The sequence below is a fragment of the Elephantulus edwardii genome, unplaced genomic scaffold (genome assembly GCF_000299155.1).
Source record: "Elephantulus edwardii isolate Elephantulus edwardi_28Jun2011 unplaced genomic scaffold, EleEdw1.0 scaffold00011, whole genome shotgun sequence".
NCBI classification, from domain to species: domain Eukaryota; kingdom Metazoa; phylum Chordata; class Mammalia; order Macroscelidea; family Macroscelididae; genus Elephantulus; species Elephantulus edwardii.
Genome location: NW_006399761.1, coordinates 3,467,528 through 3,483,960, shown reverse-complemented (window position 1 = coordinate 3,483,960; position 16,433 = coordinate 3,467,528). Strand labels below are relative to the sequence as shown.

The 16,433-nt window shown below is 56.0% G+C and overlaps 1 protein-coding gene across 1 annotated transcript; it reads right to left on the bottom strand.

Moving 5' to 3' along the window:
- Positions 1 to 2,015: 2,015 nt before the first annotated feature.
- On the bottom strand, positions 2,016 to 16,418 carry EMX1 (empty spiracles homeobox 1). The gene is made up of 3 exons (XM_006880885.1): positions 15,968 to 16,418; positions 10,831 to 11,015; positions 2,016 to 2,183 (listed from the first exon to the last, which is right to left on the bottom strand). Exons 1-3 carry the CDS (start codon positions 16,389 to 16,391, stop codon positions 2,016 to 2,018), a joined length of 777 nt encoding a protein of 258 aa, XP_006880947.1. The 5' UTR covers positions 16,392 to 16,418.
- Positions 16,419 to 16,433: the final 15 nt, after the last annotated feature.

Genomic DNA, 16,433 nt, shown 5'->3' with positions numbered 1-16,433 from the left:
CGGAACATGCATCAAGCACCCGCAGTGTACATCCTTGCACTCTTAACAGCAAGAACCACGTCCACCAAGGCACAGCAGAGGGAAACCCTTAGCTCAGTCGGGACCAAGGAGAACACGCATCAGAGTGGTGCGGAGGGCCCAGGAGTGAGGTAGGAGAGGCCAGGGGTGGGGTAGAAGCAGCAAAGTGGTGAAGTTAGGACAAGAATGGACTCCTGTGTGGGCTTGAGGAAGAGAAGACCCCCTCGGCATGGAGGTTCCCCTTAGCGTGGAGTCCTCAGCCTCCACGGGAGCCTCATCATGCCTGCTTCCCTCCAGGGAGCAGCCCTGGGCTGCAGCAGGATTGCTGAGGCAAGCGGCACCAAAACCGTGTGGCTGGGAAGTTGGTGTGGATGCAAGGTGCCTCATGTCGGTGCAAGGAGAAGCGGGCGAGCAGTGGTCCAGGATTTCTTCTAGCTTGCAACGCAGTGTACCTGGCTAATGCTGTTTGTCAAGCTAATATCCTAGGGGAGACCAGGAGAGGAGATTCATCTAACTGTGGACAGGTTTTAAGGTGCTAAGTAGCTGGAGATGTGGACTTGAGAGCCAAGGACAAATGAATGCAGCCCTTTCTCCAGGTCAAGGTCAAGTACGGAGAGAGGAGGGCCGAGGGCCAGAATGGGCCAATGGAGGCTGCAGAGAACTCAGTGGTGTCACACATGCCAGCATGAAGGCCCAGGACAGAGAGGTGACAGAATAGTCACAGTGCCAGATCCTGCAGACCAGGGATCATGAACCCAGTTCAGAAGCATTTGGGTTTGGCCACAAGAAGGTAGTGGTGGCGACTGGTTGATGACCATCTTCAGCATTGAAAGTGGGGTGGGGGGATGGAGGCCAAGGAGGAGAGAGTGGGGACATACAGGAAGTGAAGAAGGGGAGACTGACCACTCTGGACATTCAGCAGGGAGGCTAATAGGAGTACAGTTTCTGCTTTGTCAGGAGATAGACCTTCTTAGGTGCCAAGTAGAAAAGAAAAAAAATGAACAAACAGAAGGACAGCAAGTGAGCTAAGGAGCGCAGCGGGCCCTGCCCTGTTGCTCTTTTCTGGGTCAAGGGGACCTGAGTCCCTGGGGACAGGTTGCAGGTTCAGCCTCAAGTCTTAATCCGCCCCCAAGGCCTCTCCAGGGGTGAGGGAGCATCTTGGTGGGGCCAGGACTTTGTGCTGGGGCTATCAGCCTCTGTAAATGGCGTCTGCTCTAACAGACCCCCAGATTCTCCCTCACCTCTGGTTCCTCAACTGGATAAGGCATCAGAAAGTAGGAGGCCAGAGTCTCCCTCCCCCAAGCACGAGAAGTTCCATCTCTCCTCGCCAAGCCACCTGGGCTGTGACCACTGGGCAAAGATCCAAACCTAGCTGCCCTCGAAACACAAGGAAGTCATCCCCTGCCCTAGCCTCGGTTTCCTCTGCTGCGGAGCTGAGGCCAGAGACGAGCACTGACCACCGTCAAGAGCAAGGGTGTCATGAATTGGATCGCCATTGTCCACCCCTGGCTCCCAACCCTGAACCAGCTCAGCCACTGCCCGCTGCCCCCAGCCCCGAATCATCATCCCAGGCCCCAGGCTCTGGGGTTGGAGCTAGATGTCCAAATCATGAAGAGAGAGACTTTATTCCCATAGGGAAGGGAGGTACAGGGAGTTACTACGAACTACAGTGAGCGCCTGGAAATAAATTAAAACAGAAATGCATCAAACAAAAAGGCAGTGAGAGAAAGGAAACGAGAGCCTCGGGAGGCTGGGTGGTGGCCGGCAGGCCCAGGTGGGCAGGCTCTCTGAAGAGGTGGGGGAGCAGCCCCAGGCCTCAGTTGGCCCTCGTCTTGTCCCTCCGTCAATGGTGGCCCCAGATTCCAAGCCATATGGGGCCATGACCCAGGGCCTCCCCACAGCCCAGCCAGAGAGTGGCCAGAGTCCAGCTGGGGGCCCCCCAGGGCCTGGCCAGCAGCGAGCAGCACTCTGCATTTGTGGGTTCATGGCCAGCCACCCTAGTCATTAGAGGTGACATCGATGTCCTCGCCATTAGCCTGCTTTGTGGCGATGCGCCATCGGTTGATGTGGTGCGAGCCCTTTTTCTTCTGCTCCGACTCAGGACCCTCCTCCTCCAGCTTCTGCCGCTTGTACTTCGTCCTCCGGTTCTGGAACCACACCTTCACCTGGGCCAGGGAGGGAGAGGGCACAGGTGAGCCACACCCAGGGGCAGCCGCTCAGGTGTGGCTAGGAGCCAGATGGGGAGAGCGAAGCCACACGGGGTAAGCCTGTCCTTTGGCCGGCCCGCTGAGGTCACCGCAGGCCTGCTCTTCAGGTGCCCCTGAGTTGGGATCAGCGCGAGGAAAAGGAGGGGCCCAGAGCAGGGAGGCTCTCTTGGACCAGCATCCTGCTCTGAAGCTGAAGCTTAGTCATGAGAGGTCAAAGCTTTGGTGCCAGCGCACCTGGGTCCCCAGCACCTTCTGTGATGGAGATAACAATCACCCCTCCACAGTGCTGACATGAGCAGGGAGGGAGGAAATGTATGGAAAGCCATTGGTCTGGGTCCAGTGGGTTCGCTGGGGATCCCATGGTCCTCACACCCTGGACAGGTCTGTGCATCTACCAGCTGTCAGTACCAACCACTAGCTGCGGAGAAAAGCAGTGCAGATATGGCCACATCAACAAGAAGTGGAGTCCACACCAAGTGCAGTCCCTGGACAGCCAGACCACGCCTGGGGACACAGACCCCTCCGTGAAGTCTCTCATCTCCCACACTATCTGTTGCATCAGCAAACCTCAGTGAAAGATCTCCCATGGAACCCCTCAATGGAGGTCCTCCCGTGGAACACCCTCAAGTGGAAGGCCTCCCATGGAACCCCTCAGTGGAGGACCTCCCATGGAACCCCCTCAGTGGAGGACCTCCCATGGAATCCCTCAATGGAGGCCTTCCTGTGGAATTCCCTCAGTGGAGAACCTCCCTGTGGAATTCCCTCAATGGAGGACCTCCCATGGAATTCCCTCAATGGAGAACCTCCCATGGAGCCTTTCAATGGAGAACCCCCATGAATCCCCTCAGTGGAGGCCTTTCTGTGGAACCCCTCAATGGAGGATCTACGATGGAACCTCTCAATGGAGACTCTCCCGTGGAACCCCTCAGTGGAGACCCTCCCACGGAACCCCCTCAATGGAGGATCTACCATGGAACCCCTCAGTGGAAACCCTCCCATGGAACCCCCTTAATGGAGGTCCTCCCGTGGAACCCCTCAGTGGAGACCCTCCCGTGGAACCCCTCAGTGGAGAGCCTCCTGTGGAACCCCTCAGTGGAGGTTCTCCCTTGGGACCCCTCCCTCCTATGTCAGAAGCAGAGGTGGGCAGGGAGGAGCCACAAAGCCAGCTCCTCAGCGCGGTGAAGCCCAGCAAGGAGTCTCCTCCTCGGACAGAGGAGGGCAAGGACATGTCTGGGCCGCCCCCGAGTGTTCTGCCCTCCAGGGCATCTCTGGACCTCCACTCCACAGAGCCTCTATCCAGGTAGGAGAAATGCCAGCCACGGAGTCAAGGTCGTCACTAAGCACTGTGAGGAGGGACCTTCTGTGGCAGGCACGAGGCCTGATGGGGCGTGCAGAGAGGTGGGACAGCCCCCTCTCCACAGACTAAAGAGAGGGCATGTGGGGGGAAGGGGATCTCTTCATTCCGGCCCATATTCTCCAGGAAGTCTCCTGACACCCAGTCTTATCTCGAATCATTTCTCTCTCCCTTTCTAGCATTTTCTAAGTGTCTGGGGCACAGCCCTCAGCATCCTCTTGTGCATAATCCGAGAGGACCGTCCTGGCTCCCTGCCCATGTGAGAGCTGGCTGTGTGACCCTCCACGTGACCACATGGCTCAGGACGTGGCCTTGCAGAGCTAGACTGGACCATCATCCTCAGAGCCAGGGGGGCCCGTGTGCTGACATCTGGGTGACAGCTTGCCCTCTCTGCCCCCACATCCTCATCCACAGGAGAGATGCCTCCTAGGCCCCCTCCTGACAGGTGGTGATGTGTTGAAGGGAAGTGTGAGGTATGGGTGGGGACCGGGGAACAAGGAGCAAGAAGAGTCTGCCTAGGACTTTTGAGTGACCAGGGGCGACTGCAGGCTGTGGGTGGGACAGGTGAAAGGCACTGAGGACTTTAGCTTTCTCAGATTAGTGACTTCTATGGGGCAGTCCTTGAACCCTAGACAGGGCTCAGGGCAGTGTTCCTCAGAAAGACCATTCAGTCAGCCCCCAACCTCTAGAAATGCCAGAGTACAGGCCTCAATCACAAAGCTAGCAACTGCAGAGCAGGTCTGACCTCCAGGTCCAGGGCAGCATCATGCCCAGGACATCCCACCCCCTCTCTCCTCCCCAGACACTCTTTGCTGTTCCCTCCACAGACCCAGCCTCACGTGGGGCTCCCTCATCCCAGGGCTGCCTCTGCAGCACCTGCTCACCTCTCATTCCAGAGCACTGGGTAGTGGGGGACACCAGTGCCCAGGGCTACACAGACCAGCCATCCCTGGGCAGCGCCTAGGAAGAAGTACCCATTCTCCATGGACAGAATACGGGGAGGAAAGATTGTCCCCCATTTCCAGGGAGGGTTCCAACCTGCCTCATTTCTGGTAGACCAGTGAAGGATGGCCAGTGCTCCAGTGAGGGGGCTTCTGGACCCCATGGTCATTCTTCCATGATGCAGAGCTGGCTGGGCCATGGGTGGTTCTCGGTACACCTACCCTGGAGCCCACTGTGGCTATGGCAGGGAGCAGGTGGTGAGCCCACCCTGCCTCCTGTGTGAGGCATGCGGGTGACTCAGGGCTAGAGGGGAGCATGAGTGGCTGGCTTGAGGCTGAGCTCAGCCTGCTTGCCCACGGGGGTGATGGGCAGTCCTGGGCAGTAGTGGGGATTGGGGACCTTCTTCTGTGCCTTTCTCCTACTTCGCACCCTCAGTCTCCTTCCAGTCATACTCACTTCTAGTGGCATGTGATGTTGGCCAGCCATGGTGGCCAAAAGAGGTGGCCAGGGGTGGACATGTAGAGACAGGACATGGTTTCAGATGCAGGAGCTTCCTGGCATGCCCAGGTGAAAGGCAACTTGGAAGACTTTGATGGGGCCCAGGAGTCAGGGCTCTCAAACTAGGGTTTGAGGTCCCTGCAGATGTACACCCTCTCCCTAGACAGCCTGGTGATCTAGAGAACAGCCTTGGGCCCAAGCCCAGATGCTGTTTACAAAGACTATATAATAACAGGGGGCTGTTTATGACTTAATAACAGTCGTGGGGGAGGCAGGAGGCGCAGCGCTGGCAACGTGGACGCAGTCACAGGCAAACAAAATCTATGCGTGGAGGGAAAAGAGACTGGAAGGAAATGGTCCAGAAATGCGGGTGACTTTTCAGAATTCCCCTTAATGCATCTGACGACAGAGTTATTTGTCACTTGGAGAAAAGGAAGTGGTCTGCCAGGGCGTGGCCTCAGCTCAGCCCACCTTGTGCCTATTCTGGCCCACCTCCTCCTTCTCATCGCTTCCCCCAAGGACACAGGCGGGGTGTTGGCTGGAGGACTCCCCACACGGTCCCCTTGTGGTCTCATCAGTCCTTTCACTGAATTTCTGTAAGCCAGAACCTTCTGAAACTTTCCACCTTTGCTTGAGTCACCCACATTTTGAAGCTCTTACATAGCCTTCAAAACCCTGTTCAGATGTCCCCACAGCCTGATCTCAACAATACTCGAAATGCATCCTCCCTCTACGTGCCTCTGAGTAGAGCTGCTCACCCAGTGGGGTAGCCAGAGTCAGGACTGGCCAGAAAGGGGAGCTGGAGACCAACCAATTGATTAGCCTGGAGCAACCACATGTTCTTCTCCCTACCCCCGACAGAGATAGAAGCACGCAAGGGTCTACGGTTAGATCATCTGAGCCCCTGCTGATGGATACACGTGTCCTCATCTGGCCCGAGACTCAGTATGTGTCCCACATATCATACCAATTCCCCCATCCCCGCTCAAGGCTCCAATCTGCCTTAGGGGACTATGGGTGTCTGAAGAACATGTCAAGAGAGAAGGAACTCTTGCCAGCGGCTCTTTCCCTCCTCTCTGACTCCACCACTCCCCTTCCACTCTCCACACACACACAGTTCCACCCCACCAAGTGCCAACCCTGGAGCTCTGGACTAACTCACACACTGATCTAGTGAACCGTTCCTCAAGTTCTCGCCACAAACTGCCATGTGCATCATCTAGACCAACAAGAAGGAAGCTCGGGCGGCCTAGTCTGTAGGGAGTGGCACTGCTAACCTAAAGGTGGTGTCTCCGACAGTGCGAATCCACAAGCAGCTCCAAGAGAAAAAAGATGGGCAGTCTCCTGTGAGATGCACACGCTCCGAAAAACTACTGGGGAGTCAGCTCTGAGTCGGTTCTGAACTCGCCGGCAATGAGTGAGTAAGATGGTCAGGGGAAACATGGAAGGACAGGGATGTGGAGAGAGCCGTGAGCCAGGGGGTGACGCCTGCTGAAGTCAACATGGATGTTTATGGGGCAAAGTTTGCTCATTCGTTCAATACACAGGTTTTGACCATCTCCTTGCAGGCGCTAAGCTGGGCCTGGAGGTTTAAAAAGAAGCAGACAGGCTCAGTCTCTGCTTCCCAGAGTTTGTCAGAACCACACACAGAGCTATTTGAAAAATCTGTTTCCTGGGCACCATCCTGGACCTCCGAGGAGAATCCTGAGTAGGGCCCAGGAGTCGCTATGTTGGGATCTCAGTGGGGGCTGGTCTACCAGATCTGGGAAGCTGGTCATGTGGGCAAGGCTGATAACTGAACAAGAGAGAAGAGCAAAGGCCGGTGCACGCGGCATAGATGAGATGGGTCCTGTGTGCTGGGGAGGGAGGCCGTGCGGGAGGCACTTGTGAGTTCATGTCATTCATGTCATGAAGACAGAGATGCCAGTCCAGGCAGAGGACCCATATCGGGAACTGACACCTGAGTACGTTTGTCAGTTACTCACTAGACCTAGGAAGAGAGAGGGTTGTCCATGATGAATGGCAGATGCAAAGAACACGAATCAACGTAGAGATCCTAAAGAGATGGTCATCTGAGGGGTAAGCAGATGCTGGTGTTAGGAAGAAGGTACAGCTAACAGCAAGTCTAAATGAACCAGCCTTAGGGAAGTGGTTTAATGAGAGTAGGGGAAAGTAGCTGGCTAGACCCAAAACAGCTATCAGCAGGGGACAGACGTAGATCTTGATTATAAAAGGACTGTGGCAGGGGGCTGAAGGACTTGACCGCTGCTTGACAAGGAGCTGACAGAGGGAAACACAGGTAAGCAGGCCTGTTATGTGTGGAGAGATGGATTGGTAATTAGTTAGAGAGCCTCAATCCAGATGAGAAATGGTGAGAAGACAAAGATGACTCTGGGAAAAATGTGAAAAGACGCAGGAGGGTCAGGCCCAGATGATGACACTACCTTGTCCTGTTACTTAAACAAGGGGAAGGAAGGGGCTGGACATGGACATCATGTGCTCTTTTCAGCTCACATTAAACTAGTTGCCATAATTCTGATTCATGGTGAACTCATGGGTGTGGAAGCTGCACTAGAGCTGATTTTCCAGAAATGGATCCAAAGCCTTTCTTCCAAGAGACCTCTGGTTGGGCTTGATCCTCTGACCTTTTGGCTTTCAGCTGAGACTATTAACGGCATCACCCAGGGTTTCCTAAACTCATGTGAAAAACCAAAAGCCCACTGGGGTCAGCTAGCTCCACCTCATAGGGACCCTTCTTTGGCTTCCAAGGCAGTGAATCTTTAAGGGAGGAGACACATCTTTTTCCTGGGAAGCAGCTGGTAGATCTAAACTGACCTTCTGATTAGCAGCAAAACTGATAGTAATTCTGTTTCTCCTCCCTTCGGGTTCTGAGGCTGTCGATCTTATTGGGAGAAGACTGCACTCCTTTCCCCAGAGGAGGGTCTGGCTGATTCAAGTTGTTGACGTTGGGGTTAGCATCACAGCATACTATTCACTCTGCCACCAGAGGCCCTTCTGAAGCTCATATTGTCGCTGTTATTGTTGGTGTTATTGTTGTTGTGTATCATCAGGTCAGAACCAACTCATACGTGACCCTCTGGCAGGTTTTCAGAGGCAGTGAATTGCACAGGAGGAGATTGCCCATCCTTCTGCCTCAGAATAGCTGGTGCATTCAAACCACGTGCCTTTGGGATTGCAGTATTTGCCACTAGGCCACTGGGGCCCCCTTGTGTTGTTATTAGGTGCCTAGGATTCTGGTGGCCTAGTGAGAGGGAGGGAGCACTGGTGTCTCAGTGGTAAGGAACTGTGCTACCAACCCAAAGGTATTACGTTCGAATCCACCAGCGGCTCTACCAGAGGAGGATAGGCAGTCAAATCTCGTGTGATTCACTCCCTCTGAAAACCCTGCTAGAGGACCAGCTATGAGTCAGGTTCCAATTTATTTGTCCTCAACAAGTGGGTGGGCAGCTGTGCTGCCAACCCAGAGGCAACCAGTTTAAATCCAGCTGCTGCAAGGCAGAAGGTTGGGTGGTCTCCTCTCACACAATATACAGCTTCTAGAAACCAGCTGGAGGGTCAGCTGTGAGTCAGTTCCAACTTGAGTGCAGTGAGTTTATAGGAGGTTTTGGTAGGATTGGGTTTATAGGGGTTGGCATCCACTTCCGTATATAGCTTGCCTCCAGAAACCCTATGAACCTGGAGAAAGGATGAAAGTCACACAGGTATTGAGGATTTTCATTCATAGGGTCGCTATGAGTCGCCTACGACTCCACGGCACTTAACAACAGTTCTCAAGCAAGAGAGTTCTGGTGGCCCAGTCCATAGCGAGTTGCACTGTGAACCCAACAGCCTATGCCTTTCCAGCGGTTCGAATCCACCATGGGCAGTCCTCTCCCATGACTGACAGTCTCCCGTGGAAACCCAGTAGGAAGGGTGAGTTATGAGTCAGTCGATTCATAACAGCAATAAGTTAATTCTCAAATAACCCATTTTATGGATGAGGTCACTGAAGCTCAGCAAGGCTGGGTAGTTTCCCAGCATCATAGTTTTAGCAGGGAAGCAAGTATTTGAAATGACTTTTGTTTGATTGTGGGCTCTGCCCATGTCTGGAGTAACATGATCCCCACTTCTTAAGGTGAGGTTTTTAAGATCAAAGGCATTTTTGTTGGTTGTGTTCAATATGTAAAATCCACCCACTTAGAGATAGCACTACCTAGACCAGGAGTTTGTATAACTAGTTATGCTGGGCAAGTAGTAATCTATTTCTTTTTTAAAAAAGATAGACTCTTGCAGCATCTCCTAAGAAAAATGGAATCGTCCATTTATTAACTGGCATTAATAGGAACAAATATTGACAGACAGCTAGATTCTGTTAGAAAGGAGGTTAATTAAAAATGCTCTCACCGAGTTCTAAAGCAGAAAGTTTCAAAACAATGACATGATTTCAACAAGTGTTATCTGTGGGTGGTGGGATTAGAAGCCGATTTTGTTTTCTTACACTTCTGCAATTAAAACTTAGTAAATATTACTTCTTAAATGGAGCTCATTATAACACTCACTGGTCTGAAGCGGACACCTTGTTTTAAACAACAGTCTTAAAACAGGTTGCTGGGAGGGGGAAAGAAAGGGTTATTTAGGAACTTATTTCTTTCCACAAATAGCTTCCCTTGAACTGTTTCAGGAATCAATGCCATTATTTCAGAAGCTTTGTCTCTGCAATTAGAACAATGCCTGGATCAGGTCTGAAAATGCAAGGAGTGAGGGCCGGTAGAAGGGCTTCCGTGATGAGGAAGCGAGACATGAGCTGATACCGCAGATACAGGTGAAGGCTGGGGGCTGCACAGAACAAGAGAGATCCTGAGAGGCTCCCCAAGTCCACCCTTTTTGTACCCCAGAATCTAAGAGACCTTGGAGCTGTCTGCAGCACCGCCAACGGTGTTACAGCTCTGCCCCGCTGCCCTCTCACCTGGGGTACAGGGTGCAGGTGGGTACAGGGTACTGGATAGGGTAGAGGTAGGACTGACGTGGCCGTGGGGGTGGGTAGGATGGCTCCAGAGGCAAGGAGGAAAAGGGGAGCTGAAACTGGAATGCTGCGCTGGGGGTCCCTCTCCCCCTAAAGGCCAGAGCTGACCAGACCCCCTCAGGACTATAACATGTAGGGGGGAAGCCTTGCTTGCAGGTCTCATATTGCAGGGAACTTACAGCAGACCGGAATCCACGTGCACCCCCCAACCCCCTTCTAATTGTTGTATGTGAAGAAGGTAATGATTTATCAACAACAGCACTGCATAGTCAAGGGAATCCACCCAGTTCAGACCGCTCCCCAAGCCCACCACTGTCCCTTTCTGCTTCCACTGGACTTTAAGTGACTCAGAGTGGTCCGAGATCTCTTTTCCAACCATCTACCCCTGAACCCCCTGGGAACCAGGTTTCCAGAAGACCATGGTCAGGCCACAGACTAGTGAGTGCCCCAGAAGAGCAGTTAGCAGAATGGGCCAGAGTCATATGTCCATTGTTGTGGCCCAGAGTGCAAGGCAGCCGGGCTGCAGCCCACCCATAACTTGGCACTTCCTTGTCCGGGACTCCGGGTGAGGGTCTGCATTTACTGACCCTCTGGCTGGGTCCCTGATGCTGCATATCTTGTGTTTGAGCTCCGCTGAGCAGTTGGTCTAAAAGAATTATAAAGACAGGCCTGTGGGGTGATCTTTGGACTGAACAGGCAAGAATTTGGGGGAACTGATGTAGTGGAGACAAGGCTTCGGGTCACCCCTGCCCAACCCCGGGCCACCCGCCTTCCGCGCGTTAAGTTACCTGCGTCTCAGAGAGGCTGAGGCTGCCGGCCAGCTGCTTTCGTTCTGCGCCCACCACGTAGTGGTTCTTCTCGAAGGCGCGCTCCAGCCGCAGCAGCTGCGAGGGCGAGAAGGCCGTGCGGATCCGCTTGGGTTTGCGCGCGAAGGGGCCGTGCAGGAGCAGCCCGTCCTGGGGCACGTCGCTGGCTGTGCCCACACCGCCAGGGCCGCGCGGGGACAGAGAGAAGGGCGCGTGAGGCCAGCCGGGCGCTCCACTGGCCTCCCATACACCCTGGGGTTTCCCTCGCCTGTCCAGAAGCCCCACTTCTCCCCATTACCCTCCGCTGCTCTTCCCCAGTTCTCCAGCAGACTGAGGCCTGCCCAGCTCTGGGCTGGGCTAGGGAAGTGCCAGTGGCCTAAGAAAATACCCTTTTCCCCAGCCCTTCCCAGAAACGCTGCCCTTGTCCCTGGGCCCAGAACGATCTGCTTTTCAAGCCTCCAACCACGTCTGTCCCTGTCCGCTGACTCTCCCTGCTCTGCTCGCAGGGGCTGTTCAGGTCGAGTGGCTCCGCACCTTCGGGGTTCCAAGGCCCTGCACTGGCAGAGGCAGCTGCCACCGGTCTCTCCCAGGGACTCCCCATGAGCTGCCCGGAGCTGGAACCACAGAGCAGACGCGCTGCTTTTGCTTTTTAACCCAGTCACTGTCCCTTTCCCTGGAAATGACCAAAAGTTGTGGCAAGAGGGCTATAAGGGGCCCCTCAAGGCTGGGCGATCTGGTGGTCTGGTGAATAAGGAGCTGTGCTGCCAACCCAAATTCTGGTGGTGGTTTGAATCCACCTCCGGCTCTGAGAGAAGAAAAAGGGGCAGTCTCCACTCTGTGGTTTAGCCTTTGAAAACCGTTCCCAGAGGGTCAGTTCTGAGTGGTCACTGTAAGGAACTCCCCTTGCAAAAAGACTTGGGAACCAGAAGACACCCCTGAAGCTTTCTCTTCACCCCTGCTTAAAGCAGACGGACAACTGGATGCTTAGGCCACTGGCTTCTGCCACATTCTTCCTTTAAGTGGAATGCATGGACCGGAGCTAGGTCAACGTCCAAACAGTAGACTGGTCAGCTGCCTGCTCTCACCGTCCCCTCTTCTCTCCCTAGGCCTAAACTCTTCCCCACCCGGGGGAAAATACCCTGCATCATCCCTGAATAGTCCCATGCTGAAGAGACACACGTATAAATATCTCCATGTCATCTCTCTCTCTAATATATATAGATACAGATATATTGGTTTCTGCCTGGGCGTGAGTAAACATATTCTCCAGCTGCCCTGCTGTCTCGTCCTGTCTACGGTACAGGCTTCTCAAAGACTGTTGACTGTCCCAGGGCAGAGGCTGGTCACCTAGGCACTCACCCTTAAAAAAGAAAGGGTGGACACTGGACTGAATGAGGCCTGGGAGGGGGAAATGAACTACATTCATGGGGGGGTCATGAACTGGAGAAGCTAAAACAAGCTCTGTGCATGGCCCCAGCCTCGAGGGGCCTGGAGAGGTCTTCAGTGATGTGTGTGCAGACTCTCAACAGTCCCGAGATGGTCACCCAGGGAATGGAGCATGAATGGAGGAATGGAGTGTGGTTTGAGCACACACAGCACGCGGGCAGGCCGGATGGAATGTTGTGCAGTGTTGTGACAGAGTTCGCTGTTGAGGTTGATGGAGCCAATGAATTGATTCTGAGAGAGAGAAGGCCGGTGGTTGGATTCCGCCTGACCTGTTGTGTTGCAATGGAGATAGTTCCCTGGGTAATTCCATTGACCTCTCCCACCTCTGGGATTAGTTATATAAAGGAAGCAGTGACAGGTAACTAGATAAGCCCCCCAGGTAATGGTGCATGCCTTTCTGGTGCGTAAACCACTGGAGACTTTTCTCCACATCAGTGGGCTTCGTTTGGACCCCTAGATGGATGGGGTTTTCTGTGGAACCAGGTGAGGGGCTGGTACCTTGGGGAGATGGGAGGGAGCAGTCACTGACGTTATGGATCTTAAGGGGGCTGTATCTGTACTGTAACGGAAAAGGGATGGAGGGGATCCCCTGTCCTGTGAACCCCTCAAGGCGGGACCACAATGTTCAGACCTGACTGAGGAAAAGAAGTTTAACTTGGAGTCTTGGAGGGACTGGATTCAGGAGGGGAGACCGTGGCTAAAGCTGAGCAGGAGAGTAGGAGGTGAAAGTCTGCAGTTTTGGAGCCAGTGTGGAGGGCCAGGGGAAGGAGCGGGTGGTGGACATAAACACTTCCTTTTGATTTTAAAATGAACCGCTTTAGGAAGCATCTTTCAGAACCCTACCCTAAGGGAATGATTCCCTCTGGACAGAGGAGAGAGAGGAAGCCAGCCTGGTGCTGGCCACTGTGGACTGGTCAGAGTGAGGTGGGAGTGGGTGGGTGCAGGCTGTGCCAGGCAGGGTGGAGGGGCTGCCACCAGGTGCTTTTCCTTTCTAACCCCAGAGTGGAGGATGGGGGCAGCCACCTTCCCCAGGTTCCTGACATCCACACAACTCACTCCCTAGGTCTGGCTGTTTGTGGGGTGGCTGGGGTTTTTCAAAGGTGCTGCTTCACTGGGTACAGGTCATCTCCACCTGCTAGAAGGCGACACCTATCCGAGGTGTATCTGTGCCCCAGAGCACACATACAAACCCAAGTGTCCTCCCACCCAACAGAAAACACCCAGAGGCTGGAAAATTATCCGAGGCACTAACACACCAAAATTATTCGATGTTAAATGAGGGGCTTTCCCCTGTGAGAAACTGGCCAGATTTTCCAGCTGCTGCGAAGGCTGGTGCCCTGGGGCCTGACTTGCTTCCAATTGAACCTTCCCATCACTGGGGTCTGTAGCGTTCCCCTATGGGACTCGGGCAGAGCAGTGCGGCCACGATGGAGCGATGGACGGAGTGACCCCGGCTGTGGGGCAGCCCGAAAGGGGTGCGCACTGCGTTCCCTGGAGCGAGGCGCTCACTCCCCGCAGCCTCTCCACTGCAGCCGCTTCGGAGAGTAGTAGCGGAGGTTTAGGGACGTGGCTGGAGCTGGAAGTGGGAGACTCCGCGAGCCTGGGGCTCAGACTGTTGTAGTCTTGATTGCAGAGGCCTCGCTGGGCTGTCAAGGGCGCCAGGCCGGATGTGGGGCGGCAGAGCCTGGGGCTGCGGGTGGGGAGGCCGGTCCCGGAGATAACCTCGCCCCTCCAACCGCTGGAACAAAGGCGTCCTTGGGCGCCCCGCGGGCAGAGTCTCCCTCGGCCCCTCCGAGCCACGTTCCCGGCCGGAAAGTTTCAGACCTCCGAGAAGCGGTACCGACATGCGGCCACAGCCTTGTGTCCCTGCCCTGCGGGTCTGGGGAGCTGGCCGAGCTGGGGGTCCGTCACCGGCCGGGCCCGACTTGGCCGCTTCGCCGGAACCGCCTCCGCGCGCTGGGGCCCGGGCTGAGCGTCGACCCCGCGGGGTTTTCGTTGCGGGAGGGTTTCGGCTGAAATGAGCAGCGCGAAGCCCGGCTCCCTAGAAAACACGGCGCCCGAGGAGCGGGGAGCGCTGGGCCCGCAGCCCCGAGGACGCTGACTGCGCGGCTCGCGGCGCTGGTCGGTGAGGGGACCGCTCAGGCTCGAGCCCCTCAGGGCGCGGACTCCCCGGGTCAGAGCCGCCGCCCTCGGCTCCTTCCCCGCAGCCACACTGGGTTCCCAGAGAAACCGCACTGTTTGCTCAACTCGACAGCGTGGAACTCGACTCGGCGCGGGAACCGCGGCAGCTCGGAAGAGGGCTCCGCGGAGGCTCGATGCACGCTGGTGGCGGGGGATGCGCACAGACCGGGGGCCGGCATCCGAGGGCGGCTGCACGGACAGGAGCCGCTCCCAGAGACGCGTTCTCCTTCGACCCCGGTGCTCCACCAGCCCAGTCCCCACTCACGAACCACAGTCACTCCGCTGTGACAGGGACAGAGGCCTCGGGGGACCAGGACAGCTGGTTAAATTTTAAATAAAGCCCCAATTCAGTCAGGAAGCGTGCTCTGTTAGACAAGAGCAGGCGATTTTTCCCGGTGATTTAGATGCACCCTACCCAAAAGAAGTAAAAAGTCTGCCCAGAAAAATTCCTGTTCGAGTCACCCTGTCCTGTAAACGGTTCACGTTTCTTTCGAGATCAAATAGAGGTCGAGTGAGACCCAGAAAACTGTCAACAGACCAGCCAGTACCCAGCTCAGCTTTCTGTAAAACAGTCAAGGAGCTCCAGCCAAAGCTTTCCAAGACCATTTTCCTTCTGCGACCCAAGTCATTGTCTCAAACATCCAGTTTTCTACGACTGTGTCGACCTGGCTACCATCGTTCAACCAGAAGCCAGTGAAGACTTCCCGTCTGTTGTACTAAGAGACACCCAGCTGTGTGCAGCCAGGCCTCGGAGTGCGTCCTCCGAGCAAAACCGAAAAGCGAAGCAATGAACGCGCAAACTAAGGCCAACTTCTTGTTTTCTTTTTAAAAAAGGATTACAAACTCCAACCAAATTGAAGAAGAAAACGAACTACAACAAAGACCACTCTCTATCTTTCAGAAAGTCAAATAATTGACGTGTGTGTGTGTTACCCCGGGTCCGGCCTGGCTTCGACCCGCCCCCTGACCCGAAGGACCACGTCTGTCCTCCAGCAGCCGGTGACCTCCAGGATCGAGGCAGCCGCGCTCAAAGCCACTTTGGGTCTGCAAACCTCCCCCATCCGGAGTCTCAGCGGCACGTGTAAGTTGAGGGACCCGGGCGTAAGTCTCGCCCAGAGGCCCCCTCCCTGTTGGCGCGGAACGCGATGGACTTTCGCCTGCCCGGGGCCCCGCAGTCGGGCCCTTGGACTTGATGATGCGCATAAGAACGGAGGTGGTGCAGGGGCCGCGGGCAGGGCTGGGCTCCTGGAGCGCGCGCAAGGCTCGGCTGGCTCTGCCGGGGGCGCCGACCGCGAAGAGAGTCGGGGAGGCTCCGGCATGCGCTCCGCGGAGAGCCCGGGAGGTCCCAGCCCAGTGCTGGGGACAATGATACGGCCAAGACGCTATTGAAGGCGCGGCAGGCGCTTCCGGGCGGAGCCTTGTCAACACAACTTGGGAGCCGGCCCGCGCCCCCAGCCTCCCCGCCGCGTAGGCCGCCGGCCCGCGCACTCACCCTGGAAGCGGTGGCCGAAGAAGCGGTTCCGCAGCACCCAGGGGTAGAAGTGGAGCGGGTCCCGGTGCTGGGCGCCGAAGAAGGAGTGCGGGGGCTGCAGCGGGGAGGCGCCCAGCTGGTGCGCCGGGTGCACGGTCAGCGCGGGGTGGTTCATGGCCTCGGGGAACACGAGCTCCGGCCCGCCGTAGAGCGAACGGCCGGCACCTGCGGCCGCAGCGGCAGCCGCCGCGGGAAAGCCGCTCACGAAGGCAGCCTCAGCGGCGCCAGGATGAGGGTAGTTGAGAGCCGTGGGCCGGAGAGGCTCCTCCGAGGCGGACGCCGCCAGGGCATGGGTGCCCGTGCCCCCGCCGCCCCCGCCGGTGCCGCCGTCCTTGGCCACCAGGGACTCGATGGTGAAGCCACGCTTGGTCGCGGGCTGGAACATGGTCGCGGCTGCCGGAGCCGAGAGAGGCAGCCGGGCTGGGGG